Here is a 26,657-nt window from a genome sequence, read left to right as displayed (position 1 = left end):
ATTTCATACTTTTTGTTTTGCTTTTGTGTAAATTTGTGGTTTTTGTAGGCGTTTCCTCGGCAAGTGATCTGCGTCAAGGCAGAGCGAACCAGGCCGATCAAAGTAGTGTTACAAAGACATTTGTTAAGCACGGACTTAAGCTTCACCGGAATAGCAGGGCGGAGCTCCATGTTTCCAGTAATACGAGAAATGATGACATGGGAAGCTTAACATGCTTCCAGCCAGGATGGGTTTTATATATTATTATAGAGAATGACTGAAGCTGGTGTCCATGAGGCTGAACTCATCTTTCACATCACTGTTCTTCTGTGATACGGATCGTGAATGTGTCTGTGTTGGTCACTGGACTACAGGAACTTACATCTGCAGTATATTGTGAGTTCTCTCAGATAACATTCGGCGTTGGACTCCAGCCGTGCTGAAACCGCTGTTTCTGTTTGCTTTACACTTCAGCCTAAATGAAGCCATACTCATCAAATCAGTATTAAAATAAAACCTTGAAAAATGATTGTATAAGCCACTGTGCAAGCACTTCAGTGCGCATTTATACTTACTCCAACTTCTAGTGGTCATGGCAATCTCGACAGGAGACTCAGTAAAGAGTCATATATTTGAATAAAAGTGAGGTGGGAATGGTCTCCGTCAGGAAAAAAAATACCAGTGCTGTTGCTTTGCACACAGAGAATAAATAAATGAAAACTGGGGATACACTTATGTACCAGTACTGGGAATCGGGTCTGATACTGAATGAAGTACCCGTGCTCGTGTAAAGATACCCAGTAGAACCGAGCGAGTCCCACATGGCGTCATGCATCAGCAGCAGGAACACCAGAGAACGCCAGCGACGTGCGCAATGTTTCTAGGACAGACTAAATTGTGACCCGCCAAAATGTTAAAAGGACAATAGTTTGTACAAAACCATATCAGTGGCATATGGAGTATAAATTACACTAAACGGTATTTAATTATTACTCTGTATCAGCAAGTAGCGAGAAGTTAATACTTCTACTCGACCTTTAAACAAGTGTTATACCGGTGTTTCTCTAATGATAGCATTCATCCATACAGTAATTTTTCTTGCACCTGTAGACATAAATTGGAACATTTTCTTTTACTTCTTCAGTGAAAGAGGCTGAATTTCATGACTATAAAGCTTCATTGCAGTTTTTATAAGCGTTATTATGATGTCAATAGAGCTAGACTTGAAAAGCGCATAGACTTCTCTTGTATGGTGTCTTTTCATGGCTAGAGCAGTCTCAAAGCACTCTCTCTCTCTCTCTCACTCACACACACACACACACACGCACACACACACACACACGTGCGCACGCAGCAATTGTGACACCTGCCATTCACCCAGCTTGACCTTTCCTGGGAGTCACTCTGGTTCAGGATATGTATCGTGGTAATAAATTGTAGTTCCTGAGTTTCTTTCCATCCTTCTGCTGTTTGCGGTTCGTTTGTGTCTATTCTGGCCCCTGACAGCGGCATTAAAGCAGCACTGCTGGAAGCAGCCGTGCCGCTGCCTTATTACTGCCGTTTGAACACCGTGGACTTGGAGATGTAACTTTCCTAACTGGGGATCGTCCTGCATGTATGCAGCCTCTACTCTCTGTGCTGCTTGATCCAGCAGGAGCTCCTGGTTGAGAATGGTTCAGCAGAATCACAGTTCACGTGCCGTTCTTCCGCTGCTTGGCTTCGTCTTCCTGTTTTCATCTCAGATCCCTCCCTGTGTGTGTTGATGACGTAAAAAAAAAATATCCATGCAGCACAGCAGTCTTTTCCAGGGTGTCGATGTTTTGTGTGATGGCTCGCGGTCACGCTGTAACTTTAATTATCATCTTCTGAGCTTCCCCTCGACTGCCATGTCGTGTCAGCTTGTTTTAAAGACGTGTTCCTGTTGACTCGGTGACCTCATGTAATTGTAACATGGTGCCAACTCCCGTCTCCCTACATGTGTCATTATTTCTACAGGGTGGGACGGCTCTCCCTGCAGGGCTCACAAAACCAGAATTATGAATAGAAATGTGGCCTATTACATATGAAGCTCATTAGAGAACCAGCAACATTCCTCATTAAATAAATCACTAATGATATGCTTGAATTTATTGATCGATACGAGTCTCTCTTTTTGCTGGAGTAAAAAATCAGTTCAGACCTTTCGCTGCAAGAGCTGAGAATTTTTTCTCATTTTAATTTATTTTGAAACAATATACAGACTAGCTATCTGTACAGTACGTTCCTGGAGACTAATTTCTCTGTCAGCTAAACAAAAATACATTAAAGAACAGACGACCGCTCTTCAAGGGAAATGCTAATTTACTCCTTTCCCAAACTTATTGTTGGTTTAAGAGCCTTTAATCACAATGTTCAATAACTACATTGGATTTTAAACTCTGTTGAAGGAACAAAGCGCTTCATTTCATGCAGTAAAGTGAAATAGAAGCAGATCTTATGCTGAGCTGCTTGATCTTCTCAGACTATCCGGATCACAGTGTCTCTGGGTAAATGATGCTGACAGCAGCAGCAGGCTATTGACTCTGGTTACGTAGTTTCTGCCAGTCTACAGGCTAACTGCTTTTGTTTTGTAGCTCAAAGTATTTCCAAACTGTGTTCATTTTTGTGAGAGGATGTCTCTCATTTAGTTTCATGTGACGATTCCACCAATGGCAGATGTCTGCACAGCAGTTATTCACACTTGTCCATTCAGGAAACACCGATTGCTTTACGCAATTAATCATGTAATCAAATAATAATAATGTGCCAAAGTACTTTGAAAGGTTTAAACTAAGAGCAGCATCATTTATTTTAAAGGTACGCTGTCTGGGAGTCCACTGTGATAGATATTTCCATCTGACAGCATCAGACATCAATTTAAAGCATATTTATTCGACTGGCAGGTCAACCAAAGAGAAGGAGCAGCAGAACGTGTCTGGGTTGTCAGTCAAAGACGCACAGCAGTGCACGCTCTCACTGGAGTGAAGGCAAAGAGGCCTCAGAAGGAAAAAAACAACAAAATCATGTATTCTTCTTAAAACTCTCACTGGACTGCGAAGATTATCTCCTCCTGACTTTCATCCTAATTACCATTTAAAATCGCCCACCCCCTTCATTTTCCTTTGAGATGAGGAGGAGAATAACGAGACGTGACGAGTCGAAGTCAGAATAAATGGCCTGTGCTGCCTGGTTCGGTCAGGTTACAGATGGAAACACAGCATTTCCATAACATTTGACCTCTCACCGTCGGGGTCCAACCCAGCAGACATGATGCACTGCTCTCTTTAGTGAGCCTTCCTTACAGCGGCGGCACAATGACAAGGGTGTTTCCCCGTGAATTACAATGGACTGTGGCTAATCAAAGGCCCCGGGGGAATGGGAGGTCACTTACAGGCAGCCAAAGCATGTCCAAGCAGGAGGATCACGACGCGAAACACACGCGGCCGACAGAAATCCAAATACAGTGTGACGGGAAACGCTTGGAGCCGACACACTGCTGCAAACTCGTGCGCCGACATGTGGATTGCGAGCCAGCTGCTTCGCCCTCCACGACTCGGTCGCTCTCATTACCGCCGGCGCTAAGTAAAGCGGTCTTAGCGCGGCCGAGCATGAGCCGGCCTGCTGTCCAATCTCCATATTAAAGACCGGAGAAAAAGGTCAGCTTAACAACACCTAAACCGTTATTGACAGGTCAGGAGGGAGGAGGGGGGCGGGGAGCGCCGCCGAGGTCAGTAATCTAAATAGATACCACTTGCTAGTGAAATTGAAACTGCCAAAACATGCAAATGCGAGCGGGTAGGGTGAGATCATTGTTGAGGAAGAGTGCTTGTGCAGATGGCGCTCAGAAGGCACCTGAGGGCAGACGCCGCTCACTGCAGCTCTCGCCATGGAGCCCAACTGGAAAACACTTTCATCCCGAAACTGCGTTTTCTCGCTCAGAGGAGGTGCTGTCGCACGTTTACCCGCCATGAAAACCAGCATTTATTCTCTCAAGGGACGTTGGAGAAATGCAGAATTACTTCCATCAGATTTGGCGGAGGTGCAGCTCACTTTCAGAATGAAATCAATCCTGCTTTAATGCCAAGGTGTCTGCTCCAGAGAACCCCTCCCAGCTCCGGATTCGCCGTTTTTATTGCATTTCATGCTTTACGCATGACAGGACACATTTAGGAAATGAGGTGGAGGGAAAATAGTGGACAAGATGGAGAACTCGATGATTTAGAAGTACTTTCTTCTTGTTTTATCAAGTCGATCAGTGACGCTAACAGAGGAGGGGGTGTGAGGCTTAAAATAAAAGATTGATAAATAATTTTAAATTGATATAGTTTAACATTAACACAGCAAAAAGTTGAATTTCAATAGAACTTTGTGTTTTTATACAGAATGTTGTGCACATTAAATCAAACTGAAGCCATAATAAATGTCACAGGTGGCTCAATTTTTTCAGTTTTCTATTTCTTTCTGTTTATCTGCAGTTAACATAAATGAATGGCTTTATTGAAATAGCCACTTTTACGCATACAGTGCAGCTCAAAGCACTTCAAAGTTTAAAAAGCAAAACATATGCTTTATTTTTAATTTGATTATACACACAGCGGGAGTGTTCACATGAAAAGAAGACGGTTGTGAGTGTGGTGTTAACAGGGAAACCACATGATGGAGACAATGTGTTCAGTAAAAGCATTACAGCATTAAAAATAAAGTAACAAGGAACAACAAGGCAACAAACAACTTCTCATGTTGTTTTCACCTGAAATCCTTCCTTCTGTTGAAACTTCAACCCTTTTGTCTTTTTGCTAATGTGTGTCTAAAGAGAAACTCTGACTTTAGGTGTCACTTTTTTAAGATCAGAAGCTTCAGGTGGTTTATTTTTAACTTTAATTCCCCGAACGTCGGAAGACTAACGTTGTGTTTGTGTTTGCCCTGCAGAGCCGTCCGTGCACCACAGGCAGAAGACGGTGGTGACAGACATGTGCTACACAACAGAGATATCCAGCATGATGGACTTTGGCACTCCCGACTGCTCGCTCGGCAAAGGTACGTTGTTCTTGGGAAATCCGCGCCGTTGCCGTGGTGACAGCAGTAAGAACAGAGAGGTGATTTATCCTGGCAGTTGCCGTCAGCTGGAGCGAAAGGGCCCGAGCAGAGCCAGAGAGCCAGAGAGTGATCGGATAACAACACCTCACCACACGGACCTCGCCGCTCGCCGAAAGGCTTTATCGCGGCTAAATAACACGTTTGGTCCGTCAGGAGCCCACAGGTGCCCACGTCAGCCCGTGAAGCCAGTGATTGACTCGCAGAGAAAGGCGGCTTCAGCCTGAGTGGAGCTTTATCGAAGTTCAGCGCTCTTGTATTGTATCATATGCAATTATAGCAGGACCACTCTTCGCCTGCAATCACCGCCGCCGCCATAAGAAATGAAATGTTTCAAAGGGAGGCTCGAGAAGCGGGGAATAATAGCCGCTTTTCTGCCACGCAGTCATCTAACTGTATCCATACCGCTCAACAGGATCAATCATGGAGTCAATGGCTGCGTGTTGTTGTTCATCTTTGAGCCGTCTGTCCATTTCTTTCTGTCAGAGTAATGACGGCCATTACTCCTCATTGTTCTCACAGTCAGAAAGTCCGGCCGCGTCTCTCATTTCAATCCCTTCATGCAGTCTCACCTCTCGGCGGCTCCGCCAGCTTCTCGCCATCTCCATCAGCAGTGAGCGGCGGCGGCAGCGGCGGCGGCTGTGACCCCGCTCACTCCGTCTCCTTCTCCTCCACCGCCCCCCCCCTCTCTGCCCACAAGCTAATATTTTAATGCCACTCCATCCCAACTCTCTATCAGCGCTCCGCGGCGCTGATAATGCAGACTGACAGGTCAGCCGTGTGCAGCGGCGAGACGGAGGAGGGCAGCAGGCGGAGGCTTTCAGGATTTCTTCCAGCTTTAATGTGAGCAAAGCAAATGAGTGACATTGTGATCCTGGCGCTGGTGACGAAGAATAGGGACACTGAGGGGCGGAAAATTTCCCACTGAAGACGTGTCAGGATGAAAGCAATGCCGCGAATAAAATTCAGTGCAGCTGAGAGCGGGGAATGGCGTGACTTTGGGATTATAAAGTGAAACTTTCGGTCAAATTTTTCTCTTCATATAAAACCTTGGTCGCTCTTCAGACCAGTTAACAGCGGTATGACTCAATAAGGCTGAATGGATTCGAGCCCGGGACAAAGCGATGACCACTTCCTGCGTTAGAGGCTGAGGCCTCGTCACCTTGTAGCCCTGATAGAGTTAGTGTTGCAATCTTTAGTCCCCGATCAGTCAGAGAGAACGAGCCCGGCAGTAATCGCTGTGTGAGCGACACGGCCATTGACTCATGTGACAAGCATCTGGTCGGAGCACGTTTGATCCCGAGATGGAGCTAAAGCGCAGAGTGTCAGCCGCTGACAGGCGGGACAAATGGCACAGCTGCTCTGAACCGCGGGAGGAGAACTCAGTCTCACACACACACACACACACACACACACACACACACACACACACACACACACCTCAAACAATGTGAATATCAATGAGAAGGTAATCCTTGTGTCAGTTATATAATGGAAAAATGTCAAGGTTTTTTTTGTATACTGCTGAAAAAGATTTCATTTTTTAAATTAAGCTCATATTTCTGAGGTGATTATTAAAATAAAGATCTATGTGAAGTATTTCTGATCATGTGTGATAAAACTGAAACATGCAGAAATTTCAGTGTGGAGAATATTGATAACTTCTCTGGTAGCTGCTGCAAGTCAAAGGTCAGGCTTCGGGGACGTCCTGGGTTGATTTGTCAGATTCAACCCTCCGATCTGCTTCTCTAACCTCTCAGTCTCCACTCCTTCCCTTACTGGGTCTGATAATGTTGTAAAAGTGCTGTGAAACAGCGTGTCGCTCTCTCATCAGTGAAGGAGGAGCAGCGTCAGACTTGTAGACATCGTCCCAAACCAAAGAAATGAAGCTGACTGCAAAGTATCACACTGGACTTGTGCTGATTGGCAATCTGATCATTTATTAGTGGTTGAAGGAATGAGCGGTGATTGGTTTTTGTCCCGGAATGATGCTAAGGGAGAAGGATGCTAAGTGATGCTAAGTGGTGGATTTGCCTCAACAGAAATCGTTAACCCCCGTGTGGGGGATCGGCGCTACTTTTAAATGTTCAAACAGCTGTAAATCCAGTAGGTTTCAACACTGTGGTTCCAGTTTACTGAAATGTGTGGTGTGGCGTGATTTAGAGATATTCAAGAACACAAAGATTGTTCAAGTGTGAGTTGTAAATCTTAGTAAATGCGGAGCATCTAATGAAAACATCTTTAAATGGGAATTGCATCCTCAAGTGCTCATATCCATATGCTAATGGTAATAATATTAATTGACCCGTGCAACATTAATAACTGAATTTTGAAAAGGTTTAATCCGCTGCAGTGAGCACCTGAGTGTCGGTCCTCATCTGTATAAAGTGTTATCCTTGCATCCATCACGCTAAAAAGCCCCAGAGGTGAAGTGGAGCAGTTGTACCCATGTTCACTATCCTGATGTGTCACCTGCAGAGGATCAGTTCAATCCTCACAGGATAAATCGCACCGCTCGCTCTTTTCAATCAAAGTATCCTCAGTGTGTGGAGATGTGAAAACTTGGACTTCGCATCATTTAACCTATTGCGATCCCTTTTCTGAATTACCGGGAAGTTTGCATTTACTCTTGTGATGCATTCAGAGTTTGCATTCCTGCGTGCTCTGAGCCAAAACACGCATTCCCAATCAGGAAGTGAGCGATGTAAACTCAGCAGGGCTACAAAGGCAGGGTGGGCTCAGCGCAGGAGTGCAGCGTCCAGCTCCAGCAGTTTCAGAGCAAACAAGAGGAAAATTCCAGGGGTATAGGGGCCACATAAAGCCCGAGTTCATCTTGAATGGGCCGGAGTAGTAATATCGATCTATAACCTCACCAACCCCACTTCCTGCTTTTAACCTTTCACCTTTCTTGTGCTTAAAAAACCCAAATGAAGACACTGGTTTCTTAAAACTGGACGTTTGAGCCAAGCTTTGGGCTTGGTGGCCGTTCACAGCCCTGACGTTACTGAGGCTCCTGAGTGTCGGTGCGCTCCGTCCTCTGCTCGCTGCCGACCGTCAGGTGGAGCGAGAGCTCCACTGACTCACCTGAGGCTGCAGGTACCGTCACGCTCCCTTCCCCCCGCTCTCCTGCGCCTCCTGTGCTTTGCCTCGGTGGGGGCAGAAAAGAGGAAAAGCAGGAGTGGGCGTGGGTGAAAGTCGTCCCGGCGGCCTCTGGGCGTGTCGCCGAGCAGGTACTCTGTGAGGCGGGAGAGAAGAAAGGGCCCGGTTCAGAAACGCTGCAGGCTCTCCGGGGAAGACTTCCTCGTACCCCGGCTGGGTGGAGCCTGGCCGAGCGGCGCTGGGAGCGGCCGCCTCTCCCGGCAGTCCGTGTGCGCACTCCTGGCCTGCTGTGTGTATGTGTGTGTGTGCATGTGTGTGTGTGTGCGCGCAGTTTCTCTTCTCTCTTTCACCTGCTATGAGAGCTCAGTCCGGAGGTGACAGTGGAGCCGAGCGGAGCCTGTGCAGAGGAGGACATGAGGTCCGACAAGGAGGAGGGCAAGGCCGGTGAGTGGCACAGCTGTGTGTGCTTTAGAGGAGGCCGTAAAAGGGACGTGAAGCTTCCAGAGAGCAGGTTCACTTTACATCTTCAGGTGTGTGTGTGTGTGTGTGCGTGTGTGATTGCGTCTGTCAGTCACGGATTACACAAGAACTGGACTCACAGCACACACAACTGCTTCGTGTATTGAGATTATTTGTGACTCGGGGAGGAAAGTGTCTTCATCTCATGACTTGCTCTTGAGTACATTTTTCAGGCATTTTTATTTTTAAGTGTATTACTCAACTCTTTCCCTCTTGACCCTTGTACTTCATGATCTGCTCTTCCCAGATTGTGAACTATGACCACATACCTGATTTTTGTGATGCTCAGTTTCTCGGAGGCGGTGCTGATTTTCGTTGCCTGATTGTTTTCAAGCAACTTCCAACCTGACGAATTATCCCAGTTATTATCACAATAAGCTAAAAACAACAACAACAACAAAATAGAGAGGTTGACAAAGTTAAAACATATTTTCAAATTCCACTCTCTGGAGTCAAGCTAGCTGACAACTAATGGATTATAGAATAGAAATTTGCTCAAACAGAATCATGATGAATCCAAACTCAACCAGGTGCAAGAGTAAACTGCCGCTCATTACATTCTGTACACATGAATGTGTATCCAGGGAAAACTTTCTGAGGGTGTGAGGGCGTAAGCTCTGGTTTATCTGCGTGTGCTTTTACCACATGTGGAGTGAAACTGATCTCTCCTGCATAATGATTAAAGACGCTTCATCAGCAGATCAAATGAGACCCAAATAATTCAGGTTATTTAATCTGAGGCTCTAAATCTGAGTGTTTACGTCTCACGTATTGAGAGTGAAGCTCATTGGATTAAATGTGAACGTCTGCATTTTTGTATCATTAGGAAGTATCCTCGTATTTTAACAGTTTTACTCACATTTATTATTGTATCTGCAGCACAGAAAAATCTATACCTGATGATTTTTTTGATAAACTCTTGAAGCTGTTTTCATGAGAACTCAACACTTTTTTTAACAATTTGCTGCTTTTTTATGCAGTGCACCTTAAACAACATGCACCAGCTTGCATCCTGTGTTATGTTTTGAACAACACATATTATGAGATAAATCAAGGCCTTCATTCTTTGTATTCAGTGTGTCATACCTAACAGTTAAAGCCAGAAAATACAGCTTGTATTCTGGGAACGTACTAAAATCTGGAATACTGACGTTTTCCTTCGCCGTTGAAATTCTGACCTGATTGAGGCTGATTTCACGTGTTATTTTTGTGCACAGATTCTTTCCCGTGAAAGCTGATTTATTTAAATCTATTCCATATCCCGGCCTTATTTTTTTGTTTTACTTAAGATAGGAGTGAAATGCTGACCTACATATGACATTTTCATATGGATGATCTCTTAATCTGCTATAAGTATTGTGCATGAGTGGCGTTTGGTAATACTGTGCAGTATTGGGGACGTTAGTAGCTCAGCAGACACACTGAAGCTTCTCTTACCGAGGAGGAAATGAACAATAACAACTATATATTTGGTTTAATATAGAACCGAGACATGTTTACGGTATAATGAGTGCAGAATTCAGGAGAAGCTGTATTTATGCCTATCTGTTTTCAGTCCCGTGGAAAGAGACTCTCTATACCAGTTTTTTAAAGTTAGGACTGATGGAGCGAATCCCAGCTGACTGCAGGTCACAGGTCTGCTACCCCCTGGCTCTTCTTCATCTTATTTTAATTTTATAGCTGAAAACTTTTCTTTTCTAGCAGCTTGTTGTGATAAAAGTGGCAAAAGTTCATTCCATCAACTGGAATTCATGGACTGCATGCTGCCTTTCACTACATGGGGTAAATGTTGAGTTTCCTACTGCAACTCTCAGAAATAAACCCTGAATAAATCCAAGAAAAGAACAATTCTTTCCTTAAAGAGATTCATTAGTTGTTGCTGCAAATGATTCAGCTGCATGTTTGATAGATAGAATCAACCACAAACAGCTGAGAGAGTTAAAACTGCTGATCTTGCTGAGACATCTTGAACAGATGATGAAATGAAAGGAGCATTCAAACAGCTAAAGTGACTTAAAAGGACGAGAAAACAGGTAAAACAGCTACAACCGCTTGAAACGGCAAAATACAGTAACACAGCTACAACTGCCGAAATGGCCAAACCAGCGGTGTCAAACATGAGGCCCGTCAGCCAAAACTGGCCTGCAAGAGGCTCCAATTCGGCCACCACGAAAACCACCAAGAAAACTGTAAACATTTCTTACAGTTTTACAGTTTAGAGTCTTTAGAGTCACCAGTTAATACTGAAGTGGATGTTTACAGACTGGAGGAGAAGAAAAGGAGAACATGCAAACTCCACACAGAAAAAGCTCAAAACAAACTGGATCTGGAGACCTTTTGTCGAGGTGGCCACTGGACTGAGAGCTGATCAGTATTCTTTTGCGTAGATGCCGTGAGTGGGTTGTTTCTGCATGTGTGTCAAAGCGGTTAGTGAATGAATAGAGATGAGTCTGATCCCGCAGCAGCTCCTGACCTCTGACCCCTGAGGTCGCTGCTCTATCCTGCTGCAGATAATGAGTTTGACCGATTGCACTGTGGCACACAGATGGTGCCGCCGCCGTCAGACTGACACAGTTTGGCTGCAAAGTCACACATGAAGAGCTTTTCTTTTCTTTTCTTTTCTTTTTTTTTTTTTAGCCATTATTCCTGTTTGGTCTGTTTGTTGAGCTCATAGCTGAACACAGTCGCTCCCCTCGTTACTGCAAATACTGCACATTTTCAAACTTTAGCCTGAGGTTTTTACAGTTTTGCACACGGTTCCAGCTGCAGAGCAGGTGCCTGCTGCGGTTTGTGGGATTATTTTTCTGCCATGCCTCCGGACATGAGGGACATTTCATATGAAGCCTTGCAAATTCCCAGCTCTCCACAGACTGGATGTGTTTCTGGCAGATGTTTGGTGCCCGCTGCAGACTGGGGCCCTGTGGCGTCGCGCGGCTCGGTGGGTGACGACATGTTCTGGGCCTCCTTGGCTGATTGCGCTGGTTCACCGGGGTTTGTCCTTGCGGACTCTCAGCGAAGACTCAGAACATGCCTGGGGACTCATTTTTGGCACAACAGATTTGATGATTTGGTTAAAGTGTAAACTTTTTCTTGGACTTTGAACTACAAACCTCCCGGTTCATTAAACTAATCGCCATTTTTGTCAAACTGTTTGAAAATTCTTGGCTTTTAAACCCAGTCATAAAACAAACGTTGACGTTTTTTCAAATAATTTTTCGGCTAATTACAGAGACAGGATATGGCACGTCTATTCGGGAGCTTCAGGAGTGCCGGCTGGCAGATTCTGTTTTCTTTGGACACAGCCGGGGAGGCAGTTCCCCTCTGGGCACGGAACCCACTCCAGCTGCATATTTACTGTACAGCTTCCAGAGTGGTATCGATCCGCTCGTCCAGATAAAAGCCATGAGAATGTGTCCGAAAATGTCAAATTTATAATACTGAATGTATTATTCTCAGCCTTTCACTGTACATGGAAATGCCTCTGTTTCATATAGAAACTCACTTAAATGCACTCAGACATTTGACACAAGTTGCAGTAAAGTGTAAAATCTGTGATGCAGATTGTTTGGTGCTTTTCTTTTGAATCCTCAAGCACATCTTGGGTGTCATGTTATTTAATCAGTGACCTGCTGAAGCAGTGTCTCCCCTGCAGGCCACTGGGATCAGTGGCTGGAGCTCTGGTGACCCTGAGGTCATGCTCAGTGATAAACTGTGGCTGAACATGTTTAATTAAAGTGGTGGCTGCTTCAGTCCGGTGGTGAGTTTGGCTGTTTGGCTATTGATATCTGACTCAGTCGGATGCAAACAGCTTTGACGTTGTGTCTTAATCATACCTCTGTTTTTCACTTTAAGGCTCGCTTAAGCTCAGAGCAGCAGGAGTGGTGCTGATAACAAACATCATGTCGAAGAGGCTGTAATGATGTGATTTGAAAAGGAGAATAAGGCCCCGTTTAAACTTCCAGGAGTACAGATGTTATGACGACAGACAGAAGACTGCGGGCATTGAAAACGTTGTCACTTCAGTATCATAATGAACCTAATTGACGGCTTTTCATGTTCGTGAATGCATGTGAGGAATGTTTTCTTATTCTACTGAAAAATCGTACACTCACCGTTGCTATTCTTGCCGTGCACACCGTTTGGGAAAAATTAAATAAATAACCAGAATTAATTGGCTGCTCCCACTTCTGACTCACGAGGACGAGATGAAAATAGATGGCAGGGCTTTAGGCAGAGGCTTCTCACTGTAGCTGATTGAATTGAAAACTGGGTTATCCGGCGATCACAGGAGCAGCGGCAGGAGTACAGTCGTCTCTTCATCACGGCTTTGTTGGAAATCAAGCGTCTCCCGTTCAGGTTCTCTGTGCCAGCCGTTTGATTTTCTTAATCGCAGGCAAAATCACGCCGTGTAAACATAATTCCTGCCGAGGAAATGATGCCAGTGTCAAGTCACAGAGAGGTTATGTTCATCAAATCGCAGCTTTTGACAGAGTTACAAATCCAAACAGCCTCGTCCAAGTTCCCCGGTGCCCTTCCGGTGGCAAATCCTTGGCAGTGCGCCTAATCCTCATATAAATTGCGAATCAATTACAGCTATCTGCACTTGGCATCCTTGCACTGACCTCAGTTGTAATGTAAACCCACGGGCAATTAATTAATGGAGGCTGTTCCTCAGTAGATACTGTACACTCCAGCAGATAACACTGATGGGCGAGCGCTGCTCTTCACACTGCAGAGCCGGAAACACAAATACATGTGATTCATATCCTCTTAAATTTACAGGTTCAAGTGGAGCCGTAATTCCTAATTGTTCCTTTGGCAGATTGAGAGGATTAGATTAGGTTTTGTTCATATAAATACAGAGCATGAACCAGGTGGATGTATTATTGAAGATTGTTGGTCGGTGAGACTCATTTGAACTCGGCGGTCAGAGAGGCAGAGAGTTCAGCAGAAAGCCTCATAGATAACTTACAAGATTCCCGAAATGCTCTCCAGGATGTTGGGTTTCTCGTCAATGATTAAGAGAAGACTTCAGCACAAAGTGCAGACCTCAGGCTGCAGTTCACAGAGAGTTGATTAAGAATGATGGACTGTGGTTCTCTCTGGAACAAGACCTTGGGTTTTTCCTCCTGGCTGGAGTAGACCAGACCGAGTGACCGTCTTCTCACTGTGATTGCTTTTTCTGTTCTCCTAGTTTCATCCATCCAGGATAGAAGATGAACGGCTGAGTGGATGAGAAGTCCAAATTGTAGAGAAAAATTTATGAGGGTTAAAGAAGAAGATATATTTCTATTCTTCTAAATATCCTTTCATCATTCAGCAGGACAACAATCCCCGACATACTGTCTGTCCAAAGACACGTGGAGGTTTTCTGTTCAGCTCAGTTCAAACAATTTCACGCGTTTCTCACAGTTCAGCTGACAGTTGCTTTGTAGCTCCCTGGATTAGAGCGCTCTGATTTCTGTGAGGACAGAAACATGGACGGAATCGCAGAGCTGGGACACCGAGACAATATTTACTGATAAACTTGGAATCCCACGTCATCGGAATGTTGTGTTGTTTTAAACAGATGAACTTTGTTACATTTTATGATCACCCAGATAGTTTGATATACGCTCATAAAAAGTAACGTTGCATAACTTGAACTGTTAACAGGAACCGAAATCTAAACCAGTAACCTCTGGTAGGCCAACCTCATCAAAACTGTTAAGAAGCACACCGCTGATGTTAATAAAATAAATGACATGTCTTAATTGTGTTTGTGGTTGAGTTTTTCCTGCTAATGTCTTGCGAATTAGAATATTAAAAAGACAATTTATTCCCATGTTATCCACTGTTCAACGCATAGAAAAACTAGAGTGAATCTACAATAAATCTGAATTCATGGACCAATAAATATGCAATTGTCATGGAGAAGAAACGATTCAGTCATAAAAAACATTTAAAGAGGGTTTGGTGTGTGTTAAGCAGCAGATTACCAGAGGGAGTGTTTGGCCTGCAGTCACAGTGCATTCTTGTGGAGACGTGTCGGAACATATTCCAGCGAGCGTGAAAACAGAAGACTGTGTGAAAACATCAGGTGTGTGACTGATGGGTGTTTAGGCTGAAGTCATTCAATATTCTCCATGTGTCAAATCAGTCACCTGATCGTCCTCCTAAAGACCCGAATAACTTCAATGAGGATGAACAAGTGAGCGACAGGGAAGGATTCAGGCGGTTTGGCGGTTAATTCTAGTTTTAATTAAAATATGAGTTTGTTGTAAGAAAGAAATCAGTCACAAGGCTCTCAGATCTGCTCACATATTTTAAAGTTATGCACATTAAACCCCGGTCAGAAGGTCGAGACTGTTTCTGCAAAAACGACTCACTAATCAGCATCAATATTTGAACGTATAGATTTACTGAACCTGGTGTTTTGTCTGCAGACCACGATGAGTTACCATTAAGTGGGAAATCGGATGGTCAGGATGGTTTAGGAGGCACCAGGATGCATTATTGATGCCTGTATGTATTATGGAGAGGCAGTGTAATGCCCTGAGTGGAGGAAGGACCTGACCCTCACGTGCGCGGACTCATCAGGAAGGGAAGGTGCAGAACTCCGGGTCTCTGCGTTTGGAGTCTTCGGGAAGAAAGAGGTTTTGTTCCGGTTCCTTTTTGATGTCTTTGTTCATGAGACAGAAGCTGGTCGGTGCTGTTTGGAGCTCCGGCATGTCAAATGTGACTCTGCGGCCCACACTGTGTATACAGCCTCTGATCCGCCGCTGCCCAAGTTCCTCCTGAGCCCATAGTGCAAATTAACAATGGAGCTGCTAAATATAGCCGTGCTGATGATTTTAACAGAGCAGCTAATCGCTGCATCCCACCTCTGCCATCCACCCACTCGACCTCCTCTTATTTGAGGCTCAGCAGGGGGCCACCGGCGGCACCAACGTGCCTGAAGATTCTCAGTATCGGCCATCTTTTCCATCTCCCCCTGTCAGATTTGCGCTCAGATCTGATTTGATGCTGTAGTCGTGTCTGAGTTGTCCTTTTTGTCTTCAGCTATAAACAGTTTTCTCAGATATCACAGCATTTTTTTTTTTATTTTTTATTATCAGTTGATGTGAGGAGTTTCACGAGTTTCAGGACCTGTTTTACAAGACTCTACTTTTCGTGAGGCTTGGCTTCCAGATTTTTTAACAAGACTCTACAAGAGTCTCCAGCCATGCTTCCAGCTCCAAGCGACGCTAAACCTTTTGGCTTATCGGAATTAGGCAATAATGCAATCAGGGCAACATGGTGACAGTAACGATGCAAACATGCAGATGTTTATTCCAACTTGTTGAAGTTTAGTGAGCTCACGCTAACATTCGCTGGCCTGAACGCTGTAAAGACTGACTGTTGAGAGGCTCGACTGTTACTGCTGGAGGCCGGAACCCGTCTGTTGGTCCACCCCACGTTACCTGGAGGCAGCTGCTGTAAGTCTGGTGTATACTCTCGCTCACCGTTACATTTTGGGAAAACATCTGTCTCATTTTTGTCAAAGCCTTGTGGAATTCCACTACAACGATGAAATTTACAGAGTAAGGTTTTAACCTTAGTTTCTCTTTTTCACTAGAAAACATCGTCATGTCCTTTATACAAATTTCATAAACCTGTGTGTCATGAACAGAGCTTCAGTCACCTCGTTTCAGCTGTTTCGCTTCCCGGTGACTCCATACACCATCTAGTGGTGAAAACCGATTAGGCATGGGCCAGTATAAGATTCTGACGGTATGATAACCTTAGGCAAAAATATCACGGTATCACAGTTTCACGGTATTATGGTTGCAGCTCTAAAATGTGTACTTTGAATGTCTGTATTTAAAAAAAAAAAAAAGGAGAAACGTTTCAATTGAACAGTCTTTTATTTTTTCTGTTCTAAAAATAAAAAAATAAGACATACAAAATAAAACATTACATGTGCGTCTCTCTTCCTCACGTCATGTTAGCGAGTAATCAGTTATCAATCTTAGCAATAAAGATTGATGAAAGAAAAAAGTTGTAGATAACTTTTATTTTTTTACTGAGGCAGATATGGTAACTAGCATGCTAAGATAAATCCTTAGCAAGCTAGTTACCATATCTGCCTCAGTTAAAATATAAAAAAAGTTACTAAAAGATAGAGATGAAGAAAAGATAAGATGTGGTCGTTACCATATCTGCCTCGGTAACAAGCTCATTTCACTAATGTCAACCGCTAATAAGCTCGTTCATTTCAAGACAGCATTAACTTTTCCTTAAATTTAGCATACAGCGATGGGTGGTGCTCCCATAGATGCGCTATCATATTCGATGTATTGCCTCCTCGGGCTGCCACTGTCCTTAAGCACGTTTTGCACGTCGGGCGACCTTCTTCCTCCAAGCCGTGGCCGTTCACGGTAGCCGAAGTATTCCCAAACAGCCGACTTTTAGTCCGCTTGGACGGCGGAAAAAAGTTCCGGGGGCTTGCCTCCTTCAGCCATCACACAGCCTGCAGAGCTGCCTGCTCGTCACTCACAACAAGCGCAGGGGGAGGGGGAAGGGGGGCTTTAGGCTGCAGCTGCAGACAGCGAGAGGGACCGCTACTTTCTCCGATTAGACGTCACATTAAAAAAACGCTCATACCGCAGGAACGGTATGACGGAAAATTTTAGTGGTTTTGAAACCTTGACTTTTTCATACCGTGGTATACCTTAAAACCGGTAACCGGCCCATGCCTAAAACCGATATTGAAATACGAAGCTGACAGTTGCGAGGTGGAAGACTTTATTAGACGTGCCAACATGAGTTTGAGTTGACATCTCGTCTAACTGTGTGAAGCCATTCCAATGTTAGTAAACTACTGTGATCATAACTTAAGAAATGAAATGTCGACCATGACACTTATTCTTTATTTCTTTAGAGCAAAGCTCAAAGTTCCTTTCCGCTTCTCTGTAGCGGATTCCGTGTTTCTCATAAAAACCGCTGTCACAAGTTGCCATGGGTTTGGAGGGAGTGCAGTGAAAGACCGGCTGAAAACACTGCAGGAGGAAGATGAAATTTTAAATTTTGGGATTTTTAGATTTGAATCTTCCGTGGTGACAGCATCTCTCTCGCTCTGTTTCCTCTTCCCCTTCGCACAGTGGTTTATTTACAAGCTCGCTCAATCATGAGTATCTAGACTAAACTGTTTTTTTCTTTTTACACCAGGAAAATCACTATATTTAGGGCATCAGAAAGCCTTCAGTTATTTACTGCAGTAATTTGTCCATAGAGGGATTGAAGCAAAGTTTGGGTCAGTGTGGAAATACTTATTTTTGAGAGTTGGGTTGCTTTGACAGTTTTGTATCTTAGGTTTGTGTGGCTGAAGTTCAAACTGCCACCTAAATAAACACCCAAACCTGATGCTGCGAAGAAACCAGAGCATTTAATGTTTCACTCTTTCCAAAAATCAGATTTTTGAGCTCAAACTTTGCTGGTTTCCTCATATTTCAGTTGAAAATGTAGCGCCGTGGTGACGTTTCTGTCATTCATCGTCACTGTTCAGCTCCCAGCAGTGTCGCTGCAGCGCGTCGGTTTTATGAAGACGGAGTGTGTTTGCAGGAGATATTAATAGGACCAGGTTTGTGACACTCATTGTTGTGTAAATGATTTCAGTCCATGCTCACGCAGTTTTTTTTCTGCCTGTCAGAGCTTCAGCGCTACCTGAATGATGAGATTAATCAAGAAGCAGCTGACTGCTGACTCTCCCACGGCGTTCTCCGCTGATCCTTTCTCTGTAATTAGTGCAGGCCAGAGCGCAGCACACACATGCTCTCAGCATAATACAAGGCGGAAATACACACATGCACACTCTTATGAGCGTGTGCTGCATTTCTTTGACCCACGTTGTTGTCCTGCAGATTCACAGGACAGGTCAGTAATAATCCGAGCCACATTGTAATCTAAACCAACAAACCAGTCTGATCTCAAACCACATATTCACCACCTAACTAGATTAATCCTCCACTAACTGAGCATCTTAACTCATTTTCACAAGTTTGTTCATAACTATTTCCAGTAGTTTACTTCAGGTTTACCTGTTGTCAACTTCTAGTTAATTGTGTTTTTTTCACTTTCAGCCTAATACCTGTGTTTTGTTTTAAAGAGATTATTGACATTTTTTTTTAAACTGTCATTTTCAAAGCTATTTACTATATGTTCACATTCAGCTCACCATTTACTTTGAACTTATTTTGATAAGTTCATTTGAAAGGAATTTTTACAGCTCTTCACTTTGAGCACTTTCCTTCAATTTTTATTCTTTCATGTTTAGCGTATTTTTTTCTTACTCATCTCAACTTTGTTCATAAAGCACTTTAAAACAACTATTGTTGCAACGCAGTGCTGAACATTTTTTTTCTTACTGCTGACTAATCTTATCCATTTACTTTTCGTTAATTATTTCAGCCTTTCAGTTTTATCCAACTAAAGTGCTTATTCTTAGATATTGCAACATTTTAATTTGACCTGTTTGTGTATCTTATTATATTCATATCTATTAATTCCATATTTTCTCTCTGGTCTTTTGTTTATAGTCAACTGTGACTGCAACCTTTCATGAGATTAAGTTCAATAAAGCGGGGCAGAATAATGGATTAAATTAAAACTCCTGCTGATAATCTATTAGCTTTCAGTTGAATCATTTTCATTTGCTTTTTGTGATTACATTTTAAATAACTTTTAGCTATTTACGACCAGAGCTGCCAACGTTTACCTTCAGCATGAGTGTGCAACATAGTGTTGCACACACTTCTGTGTGTTTTAACATCACCAGTGTGAGGACGATACACTCCATACTCTGACCTCAGTCATAACCACTATTTGCCTCGACTTCTTAAGTCACTAAAACATGTTTTCACCAACAGTTAACCTGATATTGGCTTGTTTTGTTGTCCAAAACACAAAGACAATTCCTCCTAAAATGAGAAACACACACACAAAGAGTGTGTGTGTGTGTGTGTGTTACCGCCTGGACTAATGTAATGATGAGTATATGCCCACAACAAATGAGACAATATTACGTGCGCTGTGCCAAAGTGCCTGTTTGCCTGCTGGCGTTCATTTTCCGAGCAGCGCAGCGACGCACATGTGACTCTGGAGTGAAATTAATTGGCTCTTCATCACCGCATCATCCACTCAGTTTCATAAATGCTTAATGAAGTAGAACATGTTTAATGTCGCCTTTGATCAGCGTCAGTTTAGATTCAGGAGGAGAGAAAAGTTTAGCAGCAGAGCAAAGCCTCACTGCGGGGCCGGAGTGTTTCAGGCCAGTCACGCCGCTCATTACCAGTCTGCCCGAAAAAAAAAAAAAAAAAACTGAATTTGTCAAAGAAAGAATCTATATTTGCAGTTTGGATCTGCGGATCATGTGTCGTCCTGGCGAGGAGTCTGGATGTGGAGCGGTTAACGTGTTGACGTCTGACTGACAGCAGTGCTGTGGGACGGTGGGGGGGCCTCGCTCTGCCCCCCGCTGTTTGATGAGGAGAGTAAGAACAATACATGCTTTCACTGCTCCAGCAACGCCACAGAAAGCCGCTGCATTCTGAGATATTTTTCCGGGAAAGTTGACAGTGAGGTTGTAAAGCACTGCTGTAGTCTCCTTTTGGGTTAATCCTTTAAATAAGTGATGATATTTAGGAAACAAAAGGAAACAGGACAGTTGTGCGACAGCTGAGGTATTCTTGTCTTATCTATTAAAAACAAGTAAAGACCATTAATGTTCAACTCCTTCAGCATTTCTTCACTGAGGAACCTTCTCTGATATTTGATGTTATGATGAATGGTCCTGATATTTATCTCAAAAATATGAAAAACTTACAGACTGCCCACTGAAACCTATTTTCATAAAAACACCCACCCAGTAAGAAACAGGTCTTCTTAATGTACTTTTCTTGTAAATAACATGCAATGTTGCTGCACACTGTCGTTCTATACTGTGTAGACAGTGATTGTGGCAGGAGATATTAGAAATCAATCGTCTGTCCAGATGTTGATATGATCATCGACTGTGTTAGTTTAAGATAAAAACAGGTGGTTATAAAAATCTGATTCACGTTGCAGCATCACCGGTCTTCAGCAGTCTTCTTTTCAATGTGTTCATTGAAATGTTTCAACAAGAAAAACTTCTTAAAGAAAGAATTAGGAAGTTTTGAAGACGTGTTTTATAAAGACTTTGTGTCACCTCAAACCCTCCGCTCAACTTTTTCTTCTTCTGCTGTTTCTCTCTCCCCGGGGGACGTTTCTCATTTTCTTCATAATTATTTTAAAGAAAGCTTTGATTCAGGTGTCTTTGTCTTTACTTTTTTTTTTTTTTCTTTTCCGCCGTTAAATGTCACTGCTCTGATGTCTTGCTACATCACCTAAAAAAAACACACACACACACACACACACACACACACACACACACACACACACACACACACACACACACACACACACACACACTCGCCTCAGGAGCTAACAAGCTGGAGGAAAACTGAGCGACGAGTAATCAAAACTCCTTCAGGCTCCACAAGTTCCCTGATTATTGCAGAAAGTGACACGTTTCCAATCCCACCGTCGTCCGATATTCAAACCTGCTGACAGACGGTGACGGCGTCAATACGGAGGAAACGCTGCTGCATGTGGCGAGCAGGCTCATCAGAGCCGGAGGAGGCCGCGCAGAAAACCACTCGGTGGTGTTTTTTGGTTTTGTTTTGCTGCGGGAGTGACGGCGGTCTTATCTGGAGCCGTTTGTCACCAGCATGTTTCTGAAAGCTGTTTGACCAGATTGAGCCGCCCTCCCGTCCTGCCCGGGCGGCTCCGTCACGCTCAAGATATGCATGTCAGTCTGCGTGTGTCGTCTCCACCGACAGTACGAGAAAGGAATCTGGTCACAGTTACCACGCTTCTTTTTGAATATTTGCGATGAGTTTTGTCTGATCTGCTGGTGAAGCAGCTTTGATCGCTGTGAGATGCAGATCATTTTCCTCCGTTTCCATGGAGATGGAGTCGGAGCGTTTTCGGAAAGTTCCACCTCTGGAGCAGGCTTGAAAAAGTAGTTTTCACTGTAAAGTTTTCTGTTTTTCCTTGACTCACTTAGCAAAATGTTGTGCAAACCGCGCCTGAAATGACGAACCGCAACCTTTTACTAACATCCCAGCTGCAGTCGTCTTTGATATTAGCGGGGAGCCCAGAGTGTTTCCTCGCAGCGGTTATTTCAGTGATGAGTGTGTCTTTTGCTTCAGGCAGAGGTTTAAACTGATCTTCTGTAATACCAGTTTCTAAACCGAAATCCTTCAAACTGCCTGCTTTCATTCAAAATCACTACAATTTAATACGTTTATTCAACCACTATTGAAGCCCTTTTACGTTCTTATATTGATGGAGGTAAATGTAACAGGTGAAGGTTTCAAATCTTCCCTTTCGGACAGAGTTGTGGCAGCTTTGCATAAGAAGATGTTCGGCACGGTGCCCTTGTTATCCCGCTATCGGTTACTGTACCTGAGAGATGAGAGGACAGGAAGACGAGGCGTCCTCGGCCCCTGCGTGGCTCTCGGACAGAAATAGCAGCGAGAATCCTCTGTGCTCACTAAAATTACACAGTTTTGAATTGTCAGGGAGGCAGAGGTGGGAGAAGTGACAGCTGGCTCCTCCAGGGCTGAACCGCCGGCTGCTGCCGATACTCCGACTCTCTTCTGCTTTCAGGATGAGGAAGCTCTGGGTGAAGATGAGACATTTTGCCTCACACTTTGACTGTTTGTCTCTACATTTCCTGGAAATACTGTCCTCAGAAACATTGCTCACTCTTTGCTCAGGTTTTGTAAGAAGTGAAAAGTGCTCACTGATTATTTTGCTTATAGAGATGGAAGCTTCTCTCTGATCCCTTCGCAGGATGTGTAATAATTTTAGAGCTCAGTGGTTCAGATCAGGTTCTGGAGTCAGAAAACGGCTTCTAAATAAATCAAATGGTGATACTTTAAGTTGAGCTTCGTATTCAGACGCTGTGCGTTTTAAGCGTCTTTGATCAGTCATGTATATAAATGGTGCCACTTTAATCCTCCGCATGCTTCACAGGAGACAACTTCAGGTCTTTGACCACCAATCAGCATGTTTCCAGCACTCACCTCACCTCTGGGCTGCTTTCCATGGGCCTGCTGCCTCTTGGCCCTCACACACACACACAGACTGTCATCGTGTGTGTGTGTGTGTGTGAGAGTGACCTGCTCGCGGCTGCCTGTGACGGACACGTTAAAGAGAAGCTCTCCTCTGACATGCGAGGGCTGTAATAGCTTGGCCAAGCTGGCTGCACAGCCACTCAGGACGGAGCGCACACTCCTCCGTGAGGTTTATGTGACTCCTGTCGGTTTAAATTGCTTCTTTATACTGCATGAAACAGTGTGTACGGAGCTGAACTGTCTGTAGGTACAGCGCTGAGATGACTCCCCTCTATCAGGAGCCGTCAGTCGTCCAGCAGCATATACATCGCTGTGAAGTGACTGAATGTCCTCGTATGAGCTCCAATCGCTCCCTTTTCCAGTGGATTTCTACAAGGACTGCAAGATATATTGAAATTATATCAGAATGGGCAGTATGCAGATTGCTCCAGACTGACTGGACAGCCGTAAATGATGCTTTCCCTGACAAATTGCTGATGTTTCCACATTGAGACGTGCGCAATGTGTCTATTTTAGACGTTAGCTGCATCAAATTGCACCGAGTGGATCGAGCCGGACTGGAGGGTTCCACACGAAAAACACAGTGAATTCAGTGGCTTTTCTGTTTACCATATTTATTTATTTTCAGAATAAAGCACCTCGTGTTCACAGCGGATTGCATTGGCTTTATAATTCAATGTTATGCCGTAACAATGAAATATGACCACCGATAAAACGTCAGGAAACGACTCAGCTTCTGAAACCATCAACGGAAACATAAAAAAAAAAAAAAAAAATCGTGGCTCCGTCAAACTGCATGTAAAGCTGGATGAAAATAGAACACTGATGTCTGGAATCCCTTGATACAAAGATAAAGACATCATTAAATGACCATATATGGTCATCATGATACATTAATAAACTGCAGAACACTTTAAATGAGAGTTATCGAACGTACAGCCAGCTATTGTCCAGTCAGGCCTGAATGAGATTTAACCGCTGTGAGAAATTATGATGCTAACCTCAGGATTACTACACAGATGTAGAAATATGTCATTAAAGATAATGGCTACAATTTAAAAAGTTATTCTGAACACAAACCAGCCTGCTGTATTTTTTGTTCCAGGTACAAGTGGCCAAATGTTTTATGCCTTTAAACACATAAATTATTTAAATACAAAAAAATAATCCACTGAGATCTGAAAATTGTAAAGCGCACGGTGAACTGAGACATTATGTTGTTGAAATTGCAGAAATCAAATTTCAGATTTCTCATCTGTTATAAAGGGTTAATTCAAAAAAAGTGAACTTCTGAATGATATATTAATATTTTGATGCACTAAAATAAAAACAGATTTGGAATTGTAGTTTATTATAAGTTATAATGGAATTATAATACACTTGAGATCAAATTGCACTGCAGTTCGACACTAATTCTTTAAACTGTGAGTTGCGAAATAGGTGTGTTTTTTTAGGACTTAACCCGACAAAGATACAAAAGTAAAAAAGTAAAGTGTGAAATATTAATAATTCCCAAATATTTCCTTGTAAAGAGCTCAAGAGACGTCATGATTGGAATACATGGCATTACGGTACGTTCGCTTGATATCGTGTCGCCCTATTTTCTGCCGTAATGTGAGTTAATGAACCTGAAGTGTGTGCGTGCGTGAGAGTGTGTTTTACTGTGTAAGAGGATGATAATGAGAATTAATGCAAAATTGGATTTAGGAAATGCAGTTATTGATTTCTCTGTAAGATCCACACATTTCTCACCAAATGTTCTTTAAATACCCCCCAAGACACACTTCTTATTGACTCAACGGTGGAAAATATATAACGCCTGAACCCAAATATGTATTTGCTTTTTTTTTTTCATTAGCTCATCAATATTCATTTGAGCATTTTTATTGTAATACATGAAAAAAGCCTCTCTGGCTTCTAAATGTATAACTAATCAGAGCAGATCATCCTTTCCATCACTGCAAATGCAGCAGATAATTTAAATAGCCTGCTTTGAGATGAGGATTAAACGAAACACAATAAAGCAACTCAAAAAAAAAAAAAAAAAGCACAATTCTGTCCAGCTCCATCATGCAAGCTGCAGCCGGGCCGCCTGTGACAAAAATAGGAGAGCCTGTAGGTAAACAGATGAATAAGCGGATTTAAGCTGCAAGAAGGCCATGAAAGATTGCTCTCTCTGGGAAACAAACTCTTTCTGTCACATGCAGCGGAGAGCTGCCTGGTGCGCTTCCATAGTCCCGCGCTGACAGAGACCGATGGACGGTCCCTTCCTCTCTTATCGGAGCCGCCGCAGACCCACAACTTCTGGCTGCAGGCCTGCAAATCTTCCCTCAACTCTGAATTTCCACATAGTTTCTACATGCAGTCTGTGACGGAAATGAATGTGAGGATTCTCACTAAATAAGTCAATCACTGTTTGGAGAAACAGACCGGACCAACGTTAAACAGCTTAGAATTTGACCGACTTCAAGTCTTTTTGATTAAACTGAGGTGAACCTGAAGTCGATTCTGAAACAAACAAACAAAAAAAAAAACATCAAAAACAAGAGGTAGGTGAAACTCACTCCCTTTTAACTTTTGCTTTCTTTACAACAGTGTTATGTTCTCTCTTGGAGTTTTAAATAATCACTACCAATATGAGACTTGAGGCTTTTTTCCCTGAAAATAGATCTGTTCATCGAATTGTGCTTGAGCTGGGGATTGAGGCTGGCGTCGTTTCTCCTTTTTTTTTTATATGTTTTAGAGATATGAGCAGCTTTGATTTTTGATTTTGAAAAGTTTTGTTTGTGTGTGAAGAATTCACAGGAGCTCAGCGAGCGTTATGTGCGTTCACGTCATGAAAGATCATTTCTTTTCAGTTTATGACTGTAATCAGGAAAAAGAGACATTTCATGTCTGGTTTTGAGAGGTTTCTGTGATTAGGGAAATAATCTGTTGTTTCCTTAAAAACCTGTTTGTGCTAAATGTTTTCTTTGGATATTTACTGTAGTTGTGAAGTTTTTTTTGTTTTGTTTTGTTTTTTTTTTTACCTGTTATTTGTTACACACAGGATCCTTTTATATAAGTTTCTTTAGAAGTTTTGAGTGCAGCTGGAAGCCGTCGGTCGTTAGATTTAAGGAATGATACAGAACTCCTGGTGCTGAGCTGAGTTTTACAGAACTCAGCCGGACGTCCGGCTCAGGCGCTGGCCATACGTTTGACCATACGTTTACACACTGTGTTCACAGGATTTAAAAATGTTTACAGCAGCCTTTTTAATTCACATCTTCATAAAAACCAGATTAAATCGTGCGCCCTTTAGACGAGGAGGTGGCCTCATGGTGAGAGTCGTCTTTTAATCTGGTGAAATGCGTTGTGAGTCGGGCGCCCTCAGATCACATCCAGCCGGCTTGTCGTCGTTCTCGGGCCGGCCGCGCTGCTGTTATGCAGAACACGATGGGAATTTCTGACAGCACCACTTTCTCAGACCTGTTTTCAGGGACAGAATCCGGTTTTATATTCTGGCCGGCGCTGTGCGTTATTCTCCTGCTCAGATGAGGTGACTGATGTTTGATCTTAAGGTGGCTGCTGCAGATTTCTGCCCATTCAGGCCTTTGTGGTTCTGAGCTTCTATAGATCTACAAATATATGACTGGGGTTTGCAGATGTTACTGTGCAGCTGAGCGTTTGGGCTCGTTCATCTCTGCTCTCATGAAAAGAGTTGGCCGGTGTGGAACGGACCTTTTAAACTTCTGCGCCTGGTATAAATCATCATGACACTCTTCCTAAATT

General features: G+C 43.4%; 1 protein-coding gene across 3 annotated transcripts in view; it reads left to right on the top strand.

The window, feature by feature from the left end:
• Positions 1 to 26,657, top strand: part of kaznb (kazrin, periplakin interacting protein b) — a 159,120-nt gene that overhangs the window by 111,223 nt on the left and 21,240 nt on the right. For 2 of the 3 annotated variants that reach the window (XM_030091512.1, XM_030091514.1), the window contains exon 5: positions 4,927 to 5,034. In XM_030091512.1, coding sequence (XP_029947372.1) covers positions 4,927 to 5,034 — 108 coding nt within the window. Of the gene's footprint in view, positions 1 to 4,926; positions 5,035 to 8,380; positions 8,635 to 26,657 lie in introns of those variants that run through there. The other variant, XM_030091513.1, reaches the window with a different exon arrangement.

This window comes from Salarias fasciatus, chromosome 5, assembly GCF_902148845.1.
Source record: "Salarias fasciatus chromosome 5, fSalaFa1.1, whole genome shotgun sequence".
Classification (NCBI taxonomy): domain Eukaryota; kingdom Metazoa; phylum Chordata; class Actinopteri; order Blenniiformes; family Blenniidae; genus Salarias; species Salarias fasciatus.
This window is presented reverse-complemented; position numbering and strand designations above follow the sequence as displayed.